Source organism: Myotis davidii, unplaced genomic scaffold (genome assembly GCF_000327345.1).
Source record: "Myotis davidii unplaced genomic scaffold, ASM32734v1 scaffold1065, whole genome shotgun sequence".
Classification (NCBI taxonomy): domain Eukaryota; kingdom Metazoa; phylum Chordata; class Mammalia; order Chiroptera; family Vespertilionidae; genus Myotis; species Myotis davidii.
Window position 1 is genome coordinate 929,123 of NW_006297281.1, and position 25,348 is coordinate 954,470.

At 40.4% G+C, this 25,348-nt stretch overlaps 1 protein-coding gene across 1 annotated transcript in view; it reads left to right on the top strand.

Moving 5' to 3' along the window:
- TMEM131 (transmembrane protein 131) overlaps window positions 1–25,348 on the top strand; it is a 178,074-nt gene that overhangs the window by 50,820 nt on the left and 101,906 nt on the right. The window contains exons 7-12 of the mRNA XM_015570023.1: window positions 6,903–7,019; window positions 9,954–10,076; window positions 15,702–15,782; window positions 18,590–18,740; window positions 18,870–18,926; window positions 20,321–20,382. Coding sequence (XP_015425509.1) covers window positions 6,903–7,019; window positions 9,954–10,076; window positions 15,702–15,782; window positions 18,590–18,740; window positions 18,870–18,926; window positions 20,321–20,382 — 591 coding nt within the window. The remainder of the gene's footprint in view (window positions 1–6,902; window positions 7,020–9,953; window positions 10,077–15,701; window positions 15,783–18,589; window positions 18,741–18,869; window positions 18,927–20,320; window positions 20,383–25,348) is intronic.

Here is a 25,348-nt window from a genome sequence, read left to right on the forward strand (position 1 = left end):
TGGCTGTTACTGGAGCTGAGATCCTGCTTTAGCTCTGAGGCTCGGCTCCAGCTCTGAGACCTTGGCTGCTGAAAGCAGGTATCTGGTTTGTTTGGGTTCTATAATTGTAACATTGTTGTGGTCCTGCTAGCTCCAGCTCTGACAGCTGAAAGCAGGTTTCTGGGGTTTAGCTTAGTTTCTATAATTGCAACATTGTTTCAAACTGCAAGCTCAGAGGCCAGCAGCAGCAGGCGGGGAACATTGGAGTCCTCTGTCACTGAAGCAAGCAAGCCTCATGTTCACTTCAAGCTGCCTGGCTGCCGGCCGCCATCTTGGCTGGCAGTTAATTTGCATATCGCCCTGATTAGCCAATGGGAAGGGTAGCAGATGTATGGCTAATTACCATGTTTCTCTTTTATTAGATAGGATGTGCTGTGGTATATATGTTAATATGTAGTAAAGCACATTGTAGAGTAGAATATGGTATCATTTTTAAAAAACAACATTTCTATATATTTGGATATCTTAAGAAGAATCAGAGTAATGTACTGTATAGACCAGGGGTGGGCAAACTTTTTGACTCAAGGGCCACAATGGGTTCTTAAACTGGACCGGAGGGCTGGAACAAAAGCATGGATGGAGTGTTTGTGTGAACTAATATAAATTCAAAGTAAACATCATTACATAAAAGGGTATGGTCTTTTTTTTGTTTTAGTTTTATTCATTTCAAACAGGCTGGATCCGGCCCGCGGGCCGTAGTTTTCCCATGGCTGGTATAGACAGATACACAGGTTAACTGGATAACCTGACAAGGAAGAGAATGAGATGGGTTGGTGGCATTAATTTCATATACAGTGGGGCCTTGACTTATGTGTTTAATTCGTTCCGTGACGGAGCTCGTAACTCAAATTACTCGTATGGCAAATCAACAGTGAACGAGTAAGACACATGATGCTGGGCTGATGTTGTGGCGTTCACTGTGACGTTCACTGCGCCAACTAGCGGTGGGGTATCTGAAGCTGGCTCGTAACCCGAATTTTAGCTCGCAACTCAAAGCAAAAAATCGGCTGAGAGACGGCTCGTATGTCGAAAAACTCATTCGTCGGGACACTCGTAAGTCAAGGCCCCACTGTATCTTTACAAGGTATCACCAGGTGAAATAAGCACTTACTACTTTTGAAATTTAAAACATAAGAAAATGTAAATTAAAAAAATAGTTTGCCATCTGTGTGGAAGTAGGAATTAATTAATTTAACAAATATTTGTTGAGTGCCTACTAGTTTCCAGGAACTTGGTATTTATCAGTGACTAACAGAGGTTCTTTTTATGATACTTATCTCTGTGTAGGGGGAAAAAGGAGGTATGACAGCAGCATAGGGGAGGCAAGAGTTGTAAATAAATAAATTTTTTCCCGAGACATTATTCACTGACAGCTTTATTCCCCAATAAGTAAAATATAAAAGTGGGTCTGAGAGATGGGGGAAGTACATTTTATATCCTAAATATAAAACAAAAAAAGAAAATTCAATTAAAAGAGCATTTTGAGTATCAGTTACATTCCCAGTTGGCAGCATTCTATAAACTGTGAGGAGATACAAGAAACCTGTGTGGCCCCTAGACATTAGGTAGTTTACAACCTAACTGAAGACTGTATAAGACTCTGCAGGAAGAGTTGACAGAGAACGTTTAACAGGCTGAAATGAGTGTTACAAACATTCGGTCTAATGGGAGTCGATGGACAGAGACTCTGCAGGCTGGAGGAAGACAGGCTGGGCCATCAATGCGTTCAATGGGAGGATGTGAACAGGCAGAGTCCTCCACCCGCAGGGCCCTCTCTCCCCCTGGGCCACCATCTGATGGCACCACGCCCCTTGGCCAAGGCCTGCTTCACTGTGTTACAGGCCCTATTGCAGCAGTTCTCAACCTGTGGGTCGTGACCCCTTTGGGGGTCAAATGACCCTTTCACAGGGGTCACCTAGGACCATCCTGCATACCAGATATTTACATCATGATTCATAATAGTAGCAAAATTACAGTTATGAAGTAGCAACGAAAACAATTTTATGGTTGGGTGTCACAACATACCCCTGCTTCCACTGCATCCACAAAAACACCTTCATCCACCCCAAACCCAGTGAAGGCTGGTTAGTCTCAGGACGCCTTTCTCACCTGTCATCCTCAGCGGCCACCCAGAGGCCAAGTCTCACACCCCTCTGTCCTGCCAGAAGCTCACGTTCTATGCTAATTACTACTTCTCCCATCTCTCAGACCCACTTCTGAACTCTCGTTTTTTCCCCTATCTTTGGGAAATTCTGTCTACAAAGTGACTTCTTGGACAGTTAAGTCCATTTTAGTCCTTCAGCATTTAAGTTCCTGTTCTTTGCTAGCATTGTGAGAGGCCCCAGTCCTGCAGGAGGAATAAGTAAATTTTATAAGATGTTAGGTGATGAAACAAACTGAGAAGAGATAGATTAATACAGTGAGGGTGTGGTTCATTTTTTTCTTTTAATTTGAGATATAATTGACATAAATTGTGTTGTGTAAATTTAAGGTACATTGTGTAAATGTACCTTGAATTGGAACATTTATATGTTGCAACATGATTACCACCATAGGGTTTGCTAACACCTCTATCATCACATAATTATCTTTTTTTTCTTTTTTGTGGTGGGACCGTTAAGATCTAGTCTCTTAGGAACTTTGAAGTTTATACTACAGTATTGTTGTCTGTTATCACTATTCTCCGCATTAGATCTCCAGAAATTATCTACTTACTTGCATATTTGTACCTTTAAACAGCATATATCTCCAATCTTCTCTCCTCCAGCCCCTAGTAACCACCATTACTCTGTTTTTACAAGTTCAACTTTTTTGATTCCACATAAAAGTGATATCATTAAGTATTTGTCTCTATCTGATTTATCTCACCATTATGCCCTCAAGATGCACCTGTGTTGTCAACTGGCAGGATTTCCTTTTTTCATGCCTGAATAGTAAACCATTGTGTATGTATCACAATTTCTTTATCCATTCATCAGTTAATGGACACTTAGTTGTTTCCATATTGACTATTGTGAATAATGTTGCAATAACTGTGGGTGTGCATATATCGCATTGATAACTGTTTTCATTTCCTTTGGATATATATACCCAGAAGTGAGATTGCTGGATCATATGATAGTTCTTTTTAATATTTTGTGGAATTTTCATAGTTGTGCATAATGAGTGCACCAGTTTACATTCTCACCAACAGTGTATAAGGATTCCCTTATCTCCCCATCCACAATAACTGTTACCTCTTCTTTTCTTAATGATAACCATTCTAAGAGGTATGAGGTGATATCTCACTGTGCTGTGTTTTTTTAAAATATGTTTTTATTGATTTTTTTATTTTGAGGAGGACAGAGATAAACATTGATTGGCTGCCTGCTGTGTGCCCCCTACTGGGGATCAAGCCTGCAACCCAGATATGTGCCTCAACTGAACTGGCGACTTTTTAGTGCATGGGTCGACATTCAACCACTGAGCCACACCAACCAGGGCTCACTGTGATTTTGATTTGCGTTTTCCTGATGATTAGTGATGTTGAGCATATTTTTATATACTTGTTGACCATTTGGATATCTTAATTTAGAAAAAAATGTCGACTTAGATCTTCTGCCCATTTTTTATTTGGTTTGTTTGTTTGTTTTTCTGTTACTGAGGTGTATGACTTTTTTATGTGTTTTGGATATTAACCCCTCATTTGATACTAGGGCCCAGTGCATGAATTCGTGCACCTTGAAAGGAATTGTGGGCCATGACGCTGTGGTGGGTACAGGGGTGGGTCTCGGCCCATCCTCTGCACCCCCATCTGACCCCTCCCGCCCTCGCCCCCGGTCCCATATCTGCCGGCAGCCCCACTCCCACACACTGATGGTGTGGAGCAATTGGGGCCAGCACTAGCAGTGGGTGTAAGCGGGACCAGCGCCGGCAGCAGGTGTGAGCACTGGGCAGGACTGTGGCGTGCAGGAGCAAAGAATTTTCAGTAATCACCAGTATCTCCCCGATGACGGCAACTGGCTCCCCGCCTTGGTCTGGCACCCCCACTCACCTGCTCCACCACTAGAGGCCCAGTGCATGAAATTCGTGTACTTGGGGGGTGTCCCTCAGCCTGGCCTGTGCCCCCTCTCAGTCCAGGAGCCCTCGAGGTATGTCTGACTGCCAGCTTAGGCCTGCTCTCCACAGAGTTCTTAGCTACAACACTAAAAGCATGACTGGCTCAAGGCTTCTGGCTGAGCGGCACTCCACCTGTGGGAGTGCACTGACCACCAGGGGGCAGATACTGCATTGAACATCTGCCCCCTGGTGGTCTGTGCATGTCATAGCAACGGGTCACTCCTCCGTTCGGTCTATTTGCATATTAACCTTTTATTATATAGGACTAGGGTAAAATTCCAATAATAGCAGAAAGTAATATTTGCCTTTAAAATTTGAATGGAAAGAAAGGAGGAGGAAAAGGGTTAAATATTTTTTCTTTTTCTAATTTTCAATCAGTGGTTTCCTTCTTGTTGCTTTGAAAACTGAGCCAAATGTGCACCTGACTAAATATTAACATATTTTGGCTTTTAAGAAAGCTTAGCTATGTGATGCTACAGCTTCAACTCCCAGCCTCCATTTCTGTCATGTAGTTTTGTTAAGCAGAATCATAAACTTGCTTTTTTGAAACAGCAAATGCCAACTTTCTATTTGAAGCTATCTATCTAGACAGATAGATAGATCTATATATAGATATACAGGGTGTCTCAAAAATGTATACTAGTACACACTTTGAATAATTATTAATTCAAATGGGTTAAATCAGAAAGGAAATAAACATCAATTGAGCTATCAAAAAATGTATGTGTATACATTTTTGAGGGACACTATATATATATATATATATATCTCAAGTAAAGTAAAGCAGGTCAAGTTTTTTCTTTTCTTTTAATTCTCACCAAAGGATATATTTATTTGTTTACTTTAATCCACACCTGGGTCTATGTTTTATTGATTTTCAGAGAAAGAGGAAGGGAGAGAGAAACATCAGTATGAGAAAGAAACATCAGTTGGTTGCGGCCTATACACACCCTGACCAGGGATTAAACCACAACCATTTGGTGTATTGGACGATGGATGCTCCACCTAACTGAGCCACCCAGCCAGGGTTTTTTTTCTACATTTTTAAGGTAGAAACATGGATTATTGATTTGAGGCTTTGTTTTTTTAAGTACTAGCAAGTGTGTAATACTGTAAATTTCCTTCCAAGTATTGCTTTCATTGCAGCCAACAATTTTTGATATGTTGTGTTTTCATTTTCAATTAAATAAAAATATTTTATAATTTCTGTAGTGACTGCTTCTTTGACCAGTGGATTATTTTGAAGGTGTTGGCTTCATTTCAGACTATGTAGGAATTTACCAGATACTTTCTGTTACTGATTTTTGGCTCAGGTGTGGCCTCCACTTGGTGTCTATAGCATCCAAAAGTTCTATATTCGTATTTTAGCCCACACTCAGCCCTTAGCAGTGTGTAAACATTTTAGCTGAATTTATTTTACCCTCTGGGTGGAAGCCTCATCTTCCCATTCTCTGCCATGTGTGAGCCAGTACTCACATTCCCTCTCTCCCTGGAGATGCTTTTCTCTCATTAGATTCTGGGCTAGTTGATACACAAAGGTTATTTTTTTGTTATTGATAATGCAGGAGAAATGTGCTTCATAGCTTTCTACTTGCTAAGGTGAAGTCAGAAGTCTCAATATCATATTTTAAGCTATAATTTGAGGAGTATTTTAGGATTTTAGACATAGAGGCAGAATGAGCGAGGTTGATGACTTCATTGAAATGCATTTTAAGGCTTTGTTGCAGACAGAACTGCAGTCGCAGTCTCTCAAACTTCTCAAGCAGCCCTGTTGTTTTGTTGTAATAATTTCTTTGCTAACTACAATGACATTCTCAGTTTGCACAAGATAACAGGAGTAAGTTCTTGCATATATTGTCCCCCCTATCTTCTTTCCTTAGTGGAAGGTGCTGTGTGTTTTGTGCCTTGTGTGAATGGGGAGCAGAGGACAAGGGGTTAAGGTCTGCGCTTATTTCTTTGGAATAGCACAGGTTGCTGCTTCATAGAAGTATGTAAAAAGTTCAGGTTCAGCTCACTCCTGCTAATTGTGTGATGAGGAACAGCAGCCTGTAATGAGGCACTGCATTGCAGCCCCGTGATTGCTGAATGAACAGAATCCAGGGAAACCTTCTGTTGTGTGGGGTTTTAGACTGGTATTTTCAAAGATATGTGACTAAATCTCCATTCCGAAGACATCTTTTTTATTTTTCCATTGCAAAATAGTTTGGCTTGGCTAATTTACAGCTTAAACTTGGGGGGGGGGGTAGTTTATGGAAATTATCCTATCTAATAAAAGCGTAATATGCAAATTAACTGTCACTCCAACACAAATATGGTGGTGCCCATAGCTACAAGATGGTGGCACCCAGTCCTCTCAGCCCCACTGGAGTCCTCCAGTCCCGGGGGGCGACCGCTGAGAGCAGGGCCTGCTTGGCCGTTGCCGTGGTGAACCAGGAGCAGCCAAACGGGCCCGGCAGACAGCGCACAGCAGGGCCTGCTTGGCCTTCGCCCGCAGCGACCCGGGAGCGCCAAGCAGGCCCCGCAGACACCAGAGAACTAAGGGGAACGGGCCTGTGCAGTCAGTAGGTCATTCCCTGAGGGCTCCCGGATTGGAGAGGGTGCTGGTCGGGCTGAGGAACCCCTGCTCCCCACCCCACCATGCACGAATTTCATGCACCGGGCCTCTAGTTTTAAGATATTTGTTTTAGAGAACTTGAGCTATCTAATTGTGATTAGCATGATCTGATTTTTTGGTTACTAATTTATTTATTGCTGTTCTTTTACAGAAAATTCTTCCAGGAGGAAATACATCATTTGATGTAGTTTTTCTTGCAAGAGTAGTAGGAAATGTAGAAAATACTTTATTTATTAATACATCTAATCATGGGGTATTTACCTACCAGGTAAGAACCAATATTAAAACGTTCATTTGTTTTCTAAAATATAGTCATCATCTTCGACCTATAACATGAGCAGCTTTTACAATCTCTCTTTAATAACTTTTAAGGATAATAGAAAATGTAAGAGTTTAGACTTGAAGTATTTGTATACCTATTGTTGTGTCTGTGAATATACCTGTTCAAATTAGATTGAACAAATGAATAAAGCTACTGCTAAAGTGTTAATGTAAGATTGATTGACAAAAGAATCATAAAAATATTTTCACACTAAATTCTTTTTACTTTTTGCATACTTGTGAAACATACTCAATAATAGTTTCAAAATTAAAACATACATGCCTGCTTTTCTTAGTAAATGTATAGTTTTACATTTTTTAATAAGCTTATTTTTTATGTACAGTTATTCAGATTATTAAAAAAATACTGTTTTTTGAATCAAGATTTTTATAATCAAGTTTATCAAGATTTTTAAGAATTCCTCATACTTTACATACACTTCTGCCTGTGTTATAGATACTGTTATTCTCAATTGTTTAGATAAGGAAGCTGAAATGTATAAAGGTTTTTTAATTTGCCCAGATTATGCGATTAGTAGGTTGTTGAGCAGAAATTCAACCCATGACTTTGTAACTCTGAAGACCAGTCTCTTAGCCACTGTGCTATTGCCATAGAACTCAATTGTTTCATTGTTTTACTTTCCAGTTTTTGTGATTTTGTTTTTGAACATTTCTTCTCCAGTGCCCAGACCACTTGATTTACTTTGAAAACTAGTATCAAAGTAAACATTCCATTTAGTCATAAGCATATATTGTACTTATTTAATGAAAGGAAGTCTTTAATGGTTGTTTAGTAGGCAGTCAGTAAACTTTAAAGGCTTGTGTAGATAAATAACCACGGTGCTTTGTAGATGACACTCATATTAACCCTTTGTGGACCAGCAGTTCTATTGCCGGCTTTACCCAGTGGCCAGATCAGTTTCTACTGAACGAGCACAAAAAACGTTTTACATAAACGTTACGGGCACGCTTTACAATTAAATACCCATCGCATTTTGAAGTTACTTATTACATGTTCTTTCAAGCTAATACCTGTTTAACCCCTAGAGTGCCGGGGAGCGTGATTGTGCTCCTCCTGTCTTTCGCCAAAAGTGCCAGGCGCGCTATCTAAGCTTCGAAATGGCGTCCAGTTCTAAGTCTGCTTTTATTAGTGATGATGATATTGATAAATATGTCAATGTAGTAAAGGTTTCCTTCAGTTTTTTGAATATGTAACTTCATTTACTTGCAATTCATAATTTTTTTTCTAAACTGCTGTAAAATCAGCAAAAATGCCTTGGCAATTTTAGCGTAGTTCCTAGGATATTTGGTTGGCACTCAAAGGGTTAAAGAATTCTCGTGACTGGCCACAAGCCTTAGAACAGAAAACATGAGAATTCTCGTGATTCATCTGCAATGTGTTAACATGCACCTGTGGAGTAAATAAAGAGACTGTCATTAGAATATGAAGACCTTTGTCCTGCAGAGGCACCCCAAGTGACCTAGGTGTCATGGCCAGTCTGGACTACTTGAGTGTCATGATCAGGTTGTTCTCAAGATGAGCCTCAGTGGCCAACTGTCTTTCTTTACCTCAGTCTTCCTTCTAAATATATATCGATTCTGTCCATCTCTCTCCTACTCACTGCCATCTTCTAAGCCAGGGGTGGGGAACCTTTTTTCTGCCAAGGGCCATTTGGATATTTATAACATCATTTGCAGGCCATACAAAATTATCAACTTAAAAATTAGCCTGCTGTATTTGGTCAAACATTTAATTAACTCACCCCTAATGCGTTGGCAGGGCCAGACCAAATGATTTTGTGGGCCTTATAGGGCCCACAGGCCGGATGTTCCCTATCCCTGTTTCAAGCTGTCATTATCTCTCACTCTATTACATAGTAGCTTCTAACTGGCCTTCCATTCCGCCCCAATCCCTGTAGTCAGAGTGGTCTTTTTTAAACATAAATCAGATCTAGTTGACTTCGCATGTACATCCTTAGGTTTTCCCATTGCTCTTAGAGCAAAGTGTAAACTTCTGACCAAAACCTACAAGGATCTAAGAACCTGATTCCTATATAGATCTCCTACCTCATCCCATTTTACCATACTTCTCTTTTTCTTCCTGATCTTCAAACAAGCCAAGCCCTTTCCTGCCTCAAGCCTTTGCCTGTACATTCCCCTCACCTGAATCTACTCCCAGTGCTGGCTTTTATCATCTTTCAGATGACAACTCATGTCACACACACCCCACCCCACCCCGGAGAAGACTACCCTGACCACCATCTGTAGAAGAAGTCCCTCCTTCCTTTAGCCAGTTGTTCTGTATGACATTTCCCATTTTTTAAACCTTCTATTGTTATGCATTCTCACGCATTCTAGAATGTATGTTTCATGAGAGCAGGTGCATTATCTGTCTTGTTCACTATTCAGTTATTCACTACTGTGTTTGTTTGTGTCTAACACATTGTAGGCACTTTGTAAATATTTGCCATTTGAATGACTGGCTAACACTGATTAGTCAACCCGGGACCTCCCATGTGGGCATGACCTAGGGCTGGGCTTGGTATTTGAGAGATTGTCTGGGCCCTACATTCATCTCTTAAGGGTTGGAGTAGGGAAATCTTTTGAGGCCCTTATTTTCTTGTCTATCCCACAACTTCATGAAGGACTGCTATCATTTTACTTCCAGTATATCATATAAATTATTCCAAATGCTTGGTAGTAAATCAAATATGTAGCCAAATCAGATATAGAAACCACATGTGTGCTCCTTTTAAAGGGAGTTGAAACTTTTCTCATCTGTGTTAGACTCACCAGTTTTCCCTAGATCAATCAATCATGACCTATAAAAATGTTAGTTATACAAGCAACTCATACTGCTTTTTTTCCTACTTTGAAACAGGTATTTGGAGTTGGAGTTCCAAATCCTTATCGATTGAGGCCATTCCTTGGGGCTAGAGTCCCTGTGAATAGCAGTTTCTCACCTATAATAAACATACACAACCCTCACAGTGAGCCTTTGCAGGTGAGTCTCTGATGGTGATTTTGGTAGAAATTAATGCTTAGCTTAAAATCTCCATTTTCAAGACTTTAAAATAATGGGGTTTTAAAGATGTGTTGAAGAGGGGTATTTTAATGTATCTTGCTGTGGCCTAAATTTTGAATGTCAGCAGGCTAGATACTGGATTTTTGGAACCATTACAATTATGGCTTCTCTGGTATTACAATTTAGGCAGCTCTGCATTTAATTTAAGAAGAGCTTTCCACTATACAAGGCTTCTACTTTTCTTGCATATAATCTTTCTGGTCCAATATAAATTTTTAAAAACACAGTTTATACTTTTATTTTTATTTTTTTACCTATTTTTTGATAATAATTTTTTGGTGATGGTAGTCTGGACATTGAAGTCTAAGAGAAGGGTAATAGAGAATCATGATTAAAAGCAACTTTATTTTTATTTTGTTTTCTTTGTTAATTCTCACCAGAGAATGTTTTTTCCATTGCTTTTCAGAGAGAGTAGAAGGGAGTGGGGGAGAGACAGAGAGAAATATCAATGTCTCTCTCTCACATCAACCAACTGCCTCCCGCACACACCCCTGACCAGGGGACAGAGAATGAACCCGCAGCCCAGGCAGGTACCCCTGACCAGGAATCAAACCCAGAACCCTTTGGTGTGTGGGCTGATGCTCTAACCACTGAGCATACCTGCCAGTGGGAATTTTTTTTTAATCTAACTCTTTATCTTATCCAATCTTTTAGTAGTAATTGTTTTTAAATGTGAAATCCTTCCTCACTGGTTCCTTGTCTCTTCCACAGTGGGTGTGGCTGGTTGTGGCTTCTTCAGATATTTTCCCAAACTCCACCCACATCCCTAGTGACTTCCAAGTACAAGACGTTTGCCACCGCTATAGCTTATCTAGTTCTGTTGTCTGTGTTGGATGGAGATGCGGTTGCTTTCCAGAGTGGTTCCTAATATCTACACCCAGAGCCCCCAGAGTTTGTTAGGACCAACCCTGCAGGACTTACAATATCTTGAAAATGACAAGTGGAGGGAAATACTATATATTGTGGTGAGCTGGTAACCAAAATGGTTTTTATCATCCAAGAGCCCTCTGGTAGACATGTTCATAAACAATGAAAGGGGAAATGAGGAAGAAGACGAGATTTTCAGAGCTTGAATTGTGCTTAGGAATCCTGTGCTGAAGTAGTAAGAAAGCACTTGCTGGCACTGGCTGAGGAGAGCTACTAATGAAAACAGTCTGCCCGGAGTTTAGCTTTTTAAATTTATCTTTATTGTTGAAGGTATTGCAGACACCCCCTTTTTTTCCATTAGATAACTTCCTCACAAAAGGAAAAATCTTGGGTCCTGCTTGCTTGTACATGAAAAGTGTTCTCTCTTCATCACCATCTATCTGTTACTTCTGTCCTTTTACTACTTTAGGTAATGATGTATTTTCCCGGCAGAAACCTCGTAAATTCTTGCTACTTTCTTATTTTGACTACTTTTAGTCAAAGACATTGAAACAAAAAGCTTGTTCTTCGTTCTGTCAGACCCTGACCCAGTGGCTGCCGCACTGCCACAGGGAGGTGACAGAGCTCCCAGGGCGCCCCCTCTGGGGTGGCCGGAGCGGAGGGAGGCTCCTGGACTGGGCAGGCGGTGGGCGGCCTACAGTTGTTTAAGTGGCCTTACAGCCTTTTCTCCTCAGCCTCAAGCCATCAGGCTATCAGCTAGAACAGTTCCTTCTCTGGATTTAATACTGACTTGTTTTCTTTTGTTCATCTATAGGCTTTTTCTAGTTAAACATTTTAATTCAAGAAGATTTAGCCCAATAGACTTTTTACCACACACAAGAGAGCAAATAAAAAAACCAAAGCTGTCTTCTTAAAACCAATGTAGATTATCTGGAAAGCACTCTTCTTGAGGGAAACATTTTTTAAAAATCCAAGGTCCTACTTGATGGGCGTTTTAAAGATTGATATATATAATTGACATATAACATTATATTAGTTTTAGTTATACAATATAATGATTCCATATTTGTATACTAGTATATTGTGAAATGGTCACCACAATAAGTCTAGTTAACATCCATCACCATGCATGGTTACAATCCTTTTTTTCTTGTGACAAGAACTTTTAAGATCTACTCTTAGCAACTTTCAAATATGCAAAACAGCATTATTAGCTATAGTCACCGTGCTGTACCTTTACATTTACAGGACTTGTGTATTTTTTTTAAAATATATTTTATTGATTTTTTACAGAGAGGAAGGGAGAGAGACAGAGAGTCAGAAACATCGATGAGAGAGAAACATCGACCAGCTGCCTCCTGCACATCTCCCACTGGGGATATGCCCGCAACCAAGGCACATGCCCTTGACCGGAATCGAACCCGGGACCCCTCAGTCCACAGGCCGACGCTCTATCCACTGAGCCAAACCGGTTTCAGCAACTTGTGTATTTTATAACTGGAACTCTGTATGGAAGTCACCTTAACCTAGTAGTTCTATCATATGTTATACTGTCATTAGTCTTAACCTTAAATTTAAGAAAATACTGTAAAGCAAGGAATTGCATCTGATTTTTTTCATTGTACAATACACACACACGAGTATGTTTTCCCTGGGAAAAATGTTAATTCAAACAAGTATAAAGTAAAAGTCCCATCAAACTTCTTCCCTTCCAATCCAGCACCATCCAGTATAACTTTCTGGGATGGAGAACTTCTGTATCTGCTCTTTCTTTTTCTTTTTTCCTTTTTTTAAAAAAAATAAATTTTTATTGATTTCAGAGAGGAAGGGAGAGGGAGAGAGAGATAGAAACATCAGTGATGAGAGAGAATCACTGATCGGCTGCCTCCTGCACACCCCCTACTGGGGATCAAGCCCACAACCCAGACATGTGCCCATGACCGGAATCAAACCTGGAACCCTTCAGTCCAAGGCCAATGCTCTATCCACTGAACAAAACTGGCTAGGGCTGTATCTGCTCTTTCCAGTACAGTAGGCACGTGTCACATGTTGCTATTGAGCACTTGAATCTGTGGCTAGGGTACCTGAGGAGTTGAACAATTTATTTCAACAAATTTAAACTTAAATAACCAAGTGAAGCAGCTAAGTATTGTATTAGCACAACTCCAAACCCATGCCCTTCTTGTAAATACTATTCATATGATCTTGGTGTGTGTCAGGTCAGCCCTTTTCCATGCTTTTGCACGAGCATGTGTGTGGGCACAAAAAAATAAACATTCTTTGCGGGAATTTTAAAAGTAAATTATATTGTGTCTATATTTTTGGATTTCTTTTTCCCCTAGACTTCATTAAATTAGGATAATTAGCACTGGACTAAAAATCAAAAATGTATCACATAACTAGTTTTAATATAAACTTTCCTTTGATTTTATAATTTAGCCTTTTTCTGCCCCTATTTTCCCATTTATTTCTCTGTTATCAGTAGTATAGCTTTCAATCTTCTGTTTCCAAACTTTGTTACACTTATTTTCTTAATACCTTACAAGGTTAAATAAAATAATATGTGATGTTTTCTATTTTGTTTTGTATTTTTGGGTTTTATTTGTTGTTAGGGTTTTTTGTTTTTGTTTTCAGAAAAAGTTCCATAGTTACCCCATCAGTTAAGCTGTTATTACTTACAATCAGTGTAATGATACTAAGAAAAAATCCTAGCTCACTAGTCTGCCCAGTGCATTTCTTTAACAGTACCACACTCACCAAAAACCTTTAAGCTTATGCTAAAGTATTACTGTTTTCCTTCTTGGTTCTTTTTCTATAGGCCCCTGGAGGACTTTTGTAATAAAACTACTGAGGTTTCCACACATTCTCTTATTACTTCACCCCATATTTGCATAATTAAATGTACTATTTCTTAAGAGGTAGGGTTACCTGTCATTAAAGGAAAGTCTCCTACCACAGGACCTGTTCTGTTTCTAGGTCTTTACTAAGAGGAAGGGAAGCAGATGTCCATACACAGACTTATAAATGCAGTGTTCATAGCAGCTTATCTGTAATGACCAAAACTGGAAACAACCCAAATGTCCATCACTAGGTGAATGGGTCAAAAATTATTGGATAATCCACAAAATTGAAAAGAAATGACCTATAAATACATACAACAACATGATGGATTTCAAAATCATTACACTGATTAAAAGCAGCCAGACACAAGAATACAGACTTGTGATGCCATTTATATAAAACTTTACAAAATACAAATGAATCTAGAGTGGACGAGAGCAACTCAGTGGTTACCTGGGATTGGACGGAGTCTGAGAGGGACAGGTGGGTTGCAAAGGGCATGAGGAAACTGGGAGGTAATGGGTATATATCATATCTTAATTGAAATGGTAGCTTCACACTGTCTTCCTATGTCAGACAGAATACATCATCTTGTATACTTTAAAGATGTATAGTTTATTGTACATCAGTTATACTCATTAAAACAAGTTTAAAAAATCATGAGTATAGGTATAAGCCACAGAGGCGTAACAGCACCTGTGATTTCGCGGCCAGTGGAAACCCAATGTTTTCTTACTACATTGAAATTGTTGTATATGTCTCAGAATAATACACTCTTCACTGTTTCACAATTGTAGCAGCTATTAGGTCCACTGCTAGGTCTTATTGTAAACTAGGGGCCCAGTGCATGAATTCATGCACCTTGAAAGGAACTGTGGGCTGCGAGGCTGCGGTAGCACAGAGGTGGGTCTCGGCCCACGTGCCCTCGCCCAGCCCCTCCCACCGCAGCCCCTGGTCCCCTGTCTGCTGGCCCCCTGCTCCCACCGCCACCACTCCCACGTGCTGATGGTGCTGGCCCTGCTCACACCCACTGACAGTGCGGAGCAATTGGGGCCGGCACCAGCAGCAGGTGCGAGTGGTGGCTGCTGCCCTGATCGCCCCTCGGGAACAGGGGGAGGTGGAGAAGCCCTCAGGGGTAATCAGGGCCGCAGCCGCCACTCACACCCACTGATGGTGCCGAGTGATCAGGGCTGGCTCTGGCGGCCCGTACGAGAGCCAGGCTGGACCATGGCGCACAGGAGCAAAGAATTACCAGTAACCACCAGAGGCTTGCCCCGATGACAGAAACCAGCACCCCTCCTTGGTCTGGCACCCCCGCTCACCTACTCCACCATCCCGTCATGGCCAATGCCTGCCATGTTCCGCACATGCCCCCGGTGGTCAGTGCACGTCATAGCAACCGGTTATCCAGTTGTTCTGATTGTTCCATTGCTCAGTCTATTTGCATATTAGCCTTTTATTATATAGGATGTGTGAATAAAAAAGCACTTGTGTTACTATAAGAATTTGTATTTCTATAATTTGATCATTTTCATAAACTGTAAGTGTCCTATGGATTGATTTTCGAAAATTCAGTATTTGAGACACCTACACTGTTTCACAGTTTAATATTTCAAAGTCAACTTGTTTTTGTTAAAACTACCACCATTGTTTACACATATGGGGCACTGACTCTGGTGGTATTACATAACACTTACCCTATATTTATATCTGTAAATGTTTTTAGATCTTTTCTGATAAACAATTAGGTCATCTAACTTATTTCCATATAAACAGCAAGTCACATGCATTGAGGATATGATTTTGAACTTAACTGCCATGGCTCTTTTGTCGCAGGTTGTAGAAATGTACTCTAGTGGAGGAGATCTTCACCTAGAACTTCCAACAGGTCAACAAGGAGGGACCAGAAAATTGTGGGTGAGTGCTAACCCCTTTTCTTCTCACATGTGGTCGCACGAAACCAGTTATTTTCTTAAATACACCAGAAGAGACTTAATTCCTTATCACCTGAAAAAATATGGGTGACGTTTTCTTAATTGCTATCTTAATATTACATTTATATCAAATATACTTGAAAATTGGATGAGAGAGTCAGAGAAAAGTAATTTTTGGAAAGAGCAGTGAATAAAATTGGTGGAATCTTTAATCCACTGTGGAAAGGAAGAGATTTTATATTGGTAAAGTTGTCTCTGAATCTAATTGCTTATAATTTGCTTACTCCAAGATTTATAAAAACCAACCTGTGGGAAAGTTCCATTCGATTTTTGAAGGTAGAAAATTGACCAGTCAGACTTATTAGAGGAGATGGCATTTGCAGAGGAAACATAGTCAAGCCTTTTATGATGACTTGGAAATTTTTAAATTCTTAGGTGACTTATGTTGAATATTTAACAGTAGTTTGTGTCAGTGCATAGAAAACCACTTTTCCTTAGAGAATACTACTAAATATTAACCAAATTAATGAATATGTTATAACTACCTTACTTGCAAAGGTTCCTGCCATAGAGAGTTTTGGGTTTTAATGTCATCTACCATGCTTTAATCAAAGGAGGAAAAGACGTAAGTAAATGCAGCTTTTGTACCAAGGCCACTCACACTGACAGTGCCACTCTGAGTAAGTTCTGAAGATCAGTGTTTCTTTATGAATTGCACTGTTAAACACCAGTCTCAACCAGGGAAAGGATATGTAGGGCCTTTTTAGGACTTAAACATTTAGATGCAAATTTGTCAGTGATCAGCTAACTGCTAAGATATAGAAACATACAGTGGGGCCTTGACTTACGAGTGTCCCGACTAACGAGTTTTTCGAGATACGAGCCGTCTCTCAGCCGATTTTTTGCTTTGAGTTGCGAGGTAAAATTCGGGTTATGAGCCAGCTTCAGATACCCCACCGCTAGTTGGCGCAGCGAACGTCACAGTGAACGCCACAACATATCAGCCCAGCATCACGTGTCTCACTTGTTCACTTTTTGATTTGACATATGAGTAATTTGAGTTACGAGCTCCGTCACGGAACTCGTAAGTCAAGGCCCCACTGTACTATCAGGTAGCAATACATAATAGGTAGTCCATTTACTAGTATATCCTTTCTGTAAAATATTTTACCTCATAGTTATTATTTGAAAAGCCTTTGAGAGAAATAGTGTATAAAAACAATGCTTCAGAAAATTAACTTTATACGGTATTAACTTTGTATATTTATCTAGATAGAAGAACTAAGTGTTTTTGAAATATAATTGGTATCTAATAAACATAAGAGGATTCAGGTTTCTAATTAAGGATATAATGAATGGTAGCAGAAATTACGTAATGTTGTAATACTCCCAGTGAGTACAAGAAAAGATAGAGTGACTCTTAGTCCTACAAAGCTAAACGTCAGTTGGCCTTGACCTACCCCCAGCTCATTTTCAGTTCCTTGAAAATCCGGAGACCACGCCAGCTCCCAGAGATGGGCAAATGGGATGAGTGGATGGTCTCGCTCTCATGGCCCCAGGAGGGTTCCAGTCGCCTCCTTCCTACATTAAAAAGTTGAGAGTAAGGTGACTGAAGAACAATAAAATGTAAAACACAGGGATTTCCTAAAATATGCCAAAAGGTGCAGAGAAATTTTCATCATCCCTTGGAAACCAGATTGTTCTAAAACCAGGAAAAGAATTACACTTTCCAAAAAAGCCGATTTTTTTCAATGTCTTCTTCCTAGTGCCTGAAAATTGGTGCTGTCTTCCATGACTACAGCCTTCCTGACCACAGTTGGCAAACTGCAGCTCTACTTAGAGGCTTTGTTTTTGTTAGGTCTTAAATGAAAGGAGTGCAGAAAGGAAGCTTTCTTGGTTATCCATATAAAGGCTCCTTCTATAAAACCTTCCTTCTGATGGTGACATTTCTGTTGGTTAGAGAATTTCAGGACTGAATTATGCACCTAGGCACCACCCATACATTGAAGAACAACTGACTTTATGGATTAATTCTACCTTTTAATGATTATTTTGAAAGTGGCAATGCATATTTTTGACATTTTAACATCCTCCCAAATTGGAATGTATTTTATAGTCAGTGGAATATACTTAATTATCATTGTATTTTTTCTTAGTAGTTATCCTATATATTAAAAGCCTAATATGCTAAGTGTCTGGTTGGCCATTCAACCAATCAAAGCGTAATATGCTAATGATATGCTAAGGCCTCTCAACCGCTTGCTATGACATGCACTGACCACCAGGGGGGCAAACAGTCGACCGATTGACCAGTCACTATGACCTGCACTGACCTCTAGGGGCAGACAGTTGATCAGTCACTATAACATGCACTGACCACCAGGGAGCAGATGCTCCGACCGTGTTAACTTGCTGCTGGGGTCCAGCCGATCAGGTCTGAGCGAGACGGGCCAAACACGTCCTGGAGCCCTCCCGCAGTCCCTTCCTGGCTGGCCAACCTCCCACATTCCTCCCCAGCCCTGACTCTGATCCCGATCGTGCACCAGTGGGGTCTGTTGGCCTGGCCTGCGCCCTTTCGTAATCCGGGACCCCTCAGGGGATCTCAGAGAGCCAGTGTCGGCCCTATTCCGCAGGCCAGGCCAAGGAACCCCGCTGGTGCACAAATTCGTGCACCGGGCCTCTAGTATAAAATAATTATGCATCCTTCAGTCAATGTCATCTTATTTAATAATCTGGTGGCTTTGGAACATTACAAAAGGTGTGCTACATTATGGTCTGTTAATTTGTCAGGAAATTCCTCCTTATGAAACCAAGGGAGTGATGAGAGCCAGTTTTTCCTCCAGAGAAGCCGATAACCACACAGCTTTCATAAGAATAAAGACTAACGCTTCAGACAGCACGGAGTTCATCATTCTTCCTGTTGAGGTTGAAGTTACAACAGGTTTGTGGAAAACTGAAGGCACTGCAAGTTTGTTTGTTTGTTTGTTTGTTTGTTTGTTTGTTTGTTTGTTTTCATTGCATCTGACTCTGGCAAACTGAAATATAATTGTTTACTTTTCTTCTTTCCAAGCTCCTGGAATTTATTCCTCAACAGAAATGTTAGATTTTGGTACGCTGCGAACACAAGGTAAAAAAAGAGACAGTGTCTTAATAGGTCTTAAAAAAACCCTGTTCAGTACTAAATGGTTCTACTTTAACCCCTTTGTAATTCAGTGCAGTGATTTTCAACCTGTGGGTCACGACCCCTTTGGCGGTCGAACGACCCTTTCACAGGGGTCGCCTAAGACCATCCTGCATATCAGATATTTACATTACGATTCATAACAGTAGCAACATTACAGTTATTGAAGTAGTAACAAAAATTTTATGGTTGGGTCACAACATGAGGAACTGTATTTAACGGGCCAGAAGGTTGAGAACCACTGTTCTAGTGGGTTGTATAATCTTGTACAAATCTACTGTGGGGAACTGAGAATCCTTGCAGTTTATACCCATTTCTCTGAGGGACACCATTGCTTACCAGATGGCAAAGCAAGGCCATGGGATGCCTTCAGAAAGGTTTTCTAAATGGAAGTTGAGGCATAAAGTAGCATCCCTGTGTTGGAGTCCAATTCCACACCTACTTCTAGATTTTTGTTTAGATATTGATTATTTAATTGCATTATACTGACATGATGTTAAAGATGAGTTCAAGATGGTCAGAGAAAGAATTCAGATTCTAAAATAGAAAACCATCAAGTTAAGGATTTTTTAAGGAAAAAGTGAGAGTGCAGTTGACCATTGAACAATATGTTTGAACTGCTCAGGTCTGTTTATATGTAGATTTTTTCAATAAATATACAGTTGTCCCTCTGTATCCCAGGTTTAGCATCTGTGATTCAACCAACCAAGCCTTGAAAACCGTATTTTTAATTTGTGTTTGGGAATCTGTGGCTGTGGAGGGCAGACTGCATTGTTCTGTACCTTTTTATATAAGGAGCTTGAGCTTCTGCATATTTTGGTATCTGCTGGGTGTCTTGGAACCAATCCCCCTCAGATACGGAGAGGATGTAGTTAAGTTTCAAGAGGGCCAAAAGTGATAGTTGGATTTTCAACTATGTGGGGATCTGTACCCCTAACCTCTGTGTTGTGCTTGTAATTTGGGATGTCTACGGGCCATATGTGATTAAAAATTGCTTGTTTGAGATTGAAGATCCATTTTTAATATTAGATTCAGTTTTAATATGATGATTTCACATTGTACATTTTTAATTTGCTTCATTGTGCTTTGCTAGAAAGTTACAAGCTTTAATGTCAGCTTCACTAAAAAAAATGTTTTGGTTTGGTTTGTTGAGGTGGGGCAGTTCTTGTAACACTCACTGTGTTTATGAGTAAGGTGATTCTACCTAATTTTTTTTTTATTAATATGATGGCCATTTTATTTCACATTCTAGAATAGATTCAATTTGATATCTAATAAGATTCTAACTTGCTGTAAAACACACCGTTTTAAGAAATATTTCTTTTCCTCAATTTTAACAGATCTACCAAAAGTTTTAAATCTTCATTTATTAAATTCAGGAACAAAAGATGTACCAATAACAGTAAGTTTTTACTTATCTTTTTTCTAATTTATATATTCTTTGTGTTTACACTTATGGCAAAGTTAAAAATAATTAAATTCTTCCTCTAAAAGAACTTTGTTCTGTGGTGACCTGGTGACAACTTGATTCTAAGTATGATGTGAGAAACCTATTCTGCCTTAACCAACAAATTTTAAGAATGAGAAGGGAAAGTAGACAATCTTCTCCAAGTAAAGTTTGAACCGAAGTTTATGAGGTTGACAGAATCATACAAAAGACACGTGGATTCTGGTAAATCCTATATGGCATGTGCAAAGAAGACAGGTTATACGGATTCCATCAGGTTTGGTTGTTAGACTTAATGTATAGAAAGGTAAAAAGAGAGAAAAAAATTCAGATGTGGTGGCAAGAGAAATCATGAAGCAAAGAATTATGGTAGATAACAGTAAAATGCTGTTAACATTTGTCACAAGTGTTCCTTCTAGCTGGCAGCTCTAGTAATTACCTAGGTAGCATAGTATAAACTAGGCCCCCACTTCCCCTTACACATATACACAGAACAGATGACTTTTATGCCTTATAGTGGAATTGGCATGCCATTAAATGGTTTTAGGTATGAAAAAAAGGACAGGGATATTCATATTTTGTGGTAGGCATAACCTCGCCTCTTACTGAGGTCTCCAAGATACATTCATAGGGGAAAATGGAAAAAGACAGCAGTACATTTGTTATAACATGTGCTGATGTTAGAAACCTAAATTTGGAGAACTCTGATAAAATGAGTTAGAATAGATGGGCTGGAGATTTAAGGGATGGCCAAATTCAGAGTTTACCACCAGGTGGTAGAGTAGAGACCAAAGAGAGGAGAGTATACAAACCCAAAAAGAAAGTGAGAGGTTTTCATCCCAGGTAACCACATTTTAATGCACTAGTAGGATCATAGGCAGTGTCTTTCACCTCTGACTTGTATCTTTTTCTGCTAAGTGGAAGAATTGGGAGAGAGGGAACTAGGGAATGGGGTCTGGTAGAGAGCTTCTCTTGTATGCACAGGGGCTGAAACCACCCCACCTGAGGTTCCTGACCCTCCAGTGTTAGGCAAGTTAAGAGAGACCTGTGATGCCATTGGCTGTGTATACTGCCATACTCTTGGGGTGGGGGGTTCTTCATGGGCCCAGGACCTTTCCATTGATGACCTGGCTACCCTGCCATTGAAACAAAAACACCATAGCAGTAAGCAGCAGTATTATGTCTCTTGTTCTTGTTATCTTTCTTCTTAAATAGTAACCTTAGTGTATATCCTATATAATAAAAGGCTATTATGCAAATCGACCAAACAGCAGAACAACCAGTTGCTATGACACACGCTGACCACCAGGGGGCAGATGATGCCCCCCCTGGTGGTCAGTACACTCCCACAGTGGTAGCACCACTCAGCCAGAAGCTGGGCTCATGGCTGGCAAGTACAGTGGTGGTGGCAGGAGCCTCTCCTGTCTCTGCGCCAGCGCTAAGGACCCCTCGGGGGCCTAAGCCAGCAGTCGGACATCCTCTGAGGGGTCTTAGGCTGCAAGACAGCGTAGGTTGGGCTGAGGGACAGCCCCCCTCCCCACCCCCCAGTGCACAAATGTTGTGCACCGGGCCTCTAGTATTTTTATAGACTTGCTTTCAAAAATATTCATTTTAAGTGTGTGTATGTTTTAAATACCCTTTCTAAAAAAGGGCTATGCTGCAATAACACTCTGTTTCTTTGTTTGACATTAAAATAGCTGTCACTTTACGAATAGAGGTGTGTGTGTGTTAGGAAGTGTTTCCTCCTCTTCTATTTTTGGTAAGAGTTTGTAAAGGTTTGGTTTTAATTCTTCTTTAATGTTTGGTAGAATTCACCAATGAAGCCATCTATCTAAATCCAGGCTTTTCTTTTGGGGAAGTTGAAAATTTACTAATTGAGTCTCTTTATTTGCTACTAGAGGCCTGGTGCACGAATTCTTACACAGGTGGGGTCCAGCCAGCCCTGCCCAATCAGGGCTGGGCCAGCCGGGCAGAAGGGCCACAGGAGGTTGGCCGTCCAGCCCCGCCCCCGACAGTGCGTGTCATAGCGACAAGTCATTCGGTCATTCCGGTCATTCTGGTCATTCCAGACATTTAGGGTTTTATATACATAGATAGGTATATTCACATTCTCTTTTTCTCCTTGAATCAGTTCTAGTGCTTAGTCTTCCTAGGAATTTTTCATTTTATCTAAGTTATCTAATTTGTTGGCATACCATTGTTCATAGTATTTTCTTATAATACTTTTCCTGTGAAGTAGGTAGTAATGTCCTTTTTTTTGTCCTTGATTTGAGTAATTTAAGTCTTCTCTATATTAAAAAAAATTTTTTTATCAATCTAGCTAAAGGTTTGTCAATTTTATTGATCCTTTCAAAGAATTAATGTTTGGTTTTGTTAATTTTTCTATGACATTAAAATACCTTTTATTTTTTGAATGAAAATAGTAGGAGGAGGAGATTCTCCTTCCCCCATCACCAATATCCTCACATTCACAAAACAAAATTTAGGAAACCTCTTTTAGACTTCCCTCCACAAGCATAAACACATGCACATTCTAGATTTTACCAGTCAGTGAAATTCAAAGGCCTAATAATCACTGCTGTATGTTAACATTTTCAAATCTTTCTTTTATCCAGAACTATGATTCTTTTTTTTAATACTTTGTTTTTTATTTGTTTGTTTTTAACACATTGTTTGCGGGTAGTTTTTATCGCGCGCTAACAGGTGGCGCAGGCCATTTTTGCTAATTTTTTGCGCAAATGGCAACGTTCAGTAAAATTACAATAACTTTAGTTTTACATATTTTTTAAAGGAAACTTTTTGTGATTTACTATAAAAATGTATACTGAATTATTTTTCTTAGAATCGCACTGAATGCTTGGCGAGGCAGAGAACTGTGTGAAGGGATGACTCTACTACGGCTAGTCTATAAAAAACATATTAATACGTGTCCTGCGCTCTGCTACCAGTCAACGTAAAACGTATAAATACGTTTCCTGCATACAATGTGTTAATCTTCAGCCGACAATATTTTTCCAGTGATTTTTTTTTTTAGAGAGAATGGAAGGAAGGAGGAGAGACAGAGAGAAACATTGATGTAAAAGAGATACATCGGTTGGTTGCCTCCCACAGGCACCCCAACTGGGGCCCGGGATTGAGCCTGCAACTGAGGTATGAGTCCTTGACTAGAATCGAACCTGGGACCCTTCAGTCCTTGGGCTGATGCTCTATTCACTGAACCAAACCAGCTAGAGCCAGAACTATGGTTCATTTTTTCAAAATTTTATAGTTTAGTATACCAGAACTTCCTGTCCTTCTGCTAGATTTGTCCTGGTTGCTTTGGCCCTATGTACTTTCTCTGAACTTGCTAATGCTGGATTTCTTCTTTAGCCTATTGTTTACATGGAGCTAATTTATCCCATAGCTGGTAACATAGCCACACTCCCTTTGATAAAGGGGCATCAAGAAGCACAACTTCCTAGCAGCATCCAAGATTCCTCTTCAGCTTTGGGTAGCAGTGTGAATGCCAGTGGACCTCTCTGCCATTGCCTCTGTTTGAGATGTCAGATCATTTTTATTGTTTGTGTGTTCTGCATGCTTTTTGTCTGATACTGGTTTCTTCAGTGTGTGGGGGATCATTGCACAGAGCAGGGTCAGAGTGGGAACTTTGGTGCTTGTTGGACAGACTTCAGGCCTGCCATCACCCCTCCCATGTGAGGGTTTAGAGCAAGCATGTCCGTGAGTTTGACATGCTTGGGTTAGAGATTTGATGGGAAAGTGCCTTTACATAGCCCAATCTAGTCCAGGTTTTTACATACAATGAATGGACCACAGCAAATGTCTTTTTCAATAAACATTTGCTAGAAAAATGAAATTAGCAGTTAAGCCTAAGAATGTGAATGAAAAAAAGTTAGGATGCAGTACATTTATGATGCAATTAAATAGGCCCATGTACCCCCTTTTCTCTTTTATTTGCTCCATGCAAGGTTCTTCACAGGGATTACCTATTTAATGCAAAAATTCTATAAGGCGCATGGCTTTTCCAAATAGTGAAAATGAGTCAGGGTTGTTTTTTTTAATTCTCATCCAAGAACAGAGAAATATCAGTGTGAGAGAGAAACGTCAGTTGTACCTCCTGTACATGCCCCAACCAGGGATCAAACCTGCAGCCTTTTGGTATTTGGGATGACACACCAACCAACTGAGCCACCTGTCCAAGGCAGAGTCAGAGCTTATTATTATTACTAGAAGCCCGGAACACGAATTTGTGCACCAGTGGGGTCCCTCAGCCTGGCCTGCAGGATCAGGCTGAAACCGGCTCTCTGACATCCCCCAAGGGGTCCCGGATTGCAAGAGGGTGCAGGCCAGGCCAAGGGACCCCACCGGTGCACGATCGGGGCCGGGGAGGAACATGGGAGGTTGGCCAGGCGGGGAGGGGACGGCAGGAGGGCTCCAGGGCATGCGTGGCCCATCTTGCTCAGTCCCGATCAGCCAGACCCCAGCAGCAAGCTAACCTACCAGTCAGAGTGTCTGCCCCCTGGTGGTCAGTGCACATCATATAGCGACCAGTCAACCAGTCACATGGTCATAATGGTCGCTTAGGCTTTTATATATATAGTTTATTACCTGCATAATTCAAGCCCAGTATTTCTGCACCTAATAAACTCAGAAACTGTCAATGCACTTGGGTAATTTTGCTCCAAAGAGAAGGACAAACATGACTCCAGTGACTCCATAGTCATAATAAGCAATATCTTTTTCAGCTGAAAACGATGCATAATACAAAAGGAATTGAAGTACACTTTGGTGTGTACTACATGATACAGATTTATGTTTGACTTAGGTTTTTATAATTACTTTGTCTTGAAGAAATAAAAAAACCAGAGACTTTGGAGCAGAAAAGCTTGAGTGAGCTTGAACAAGTCACTTAACCCTTCTGAGC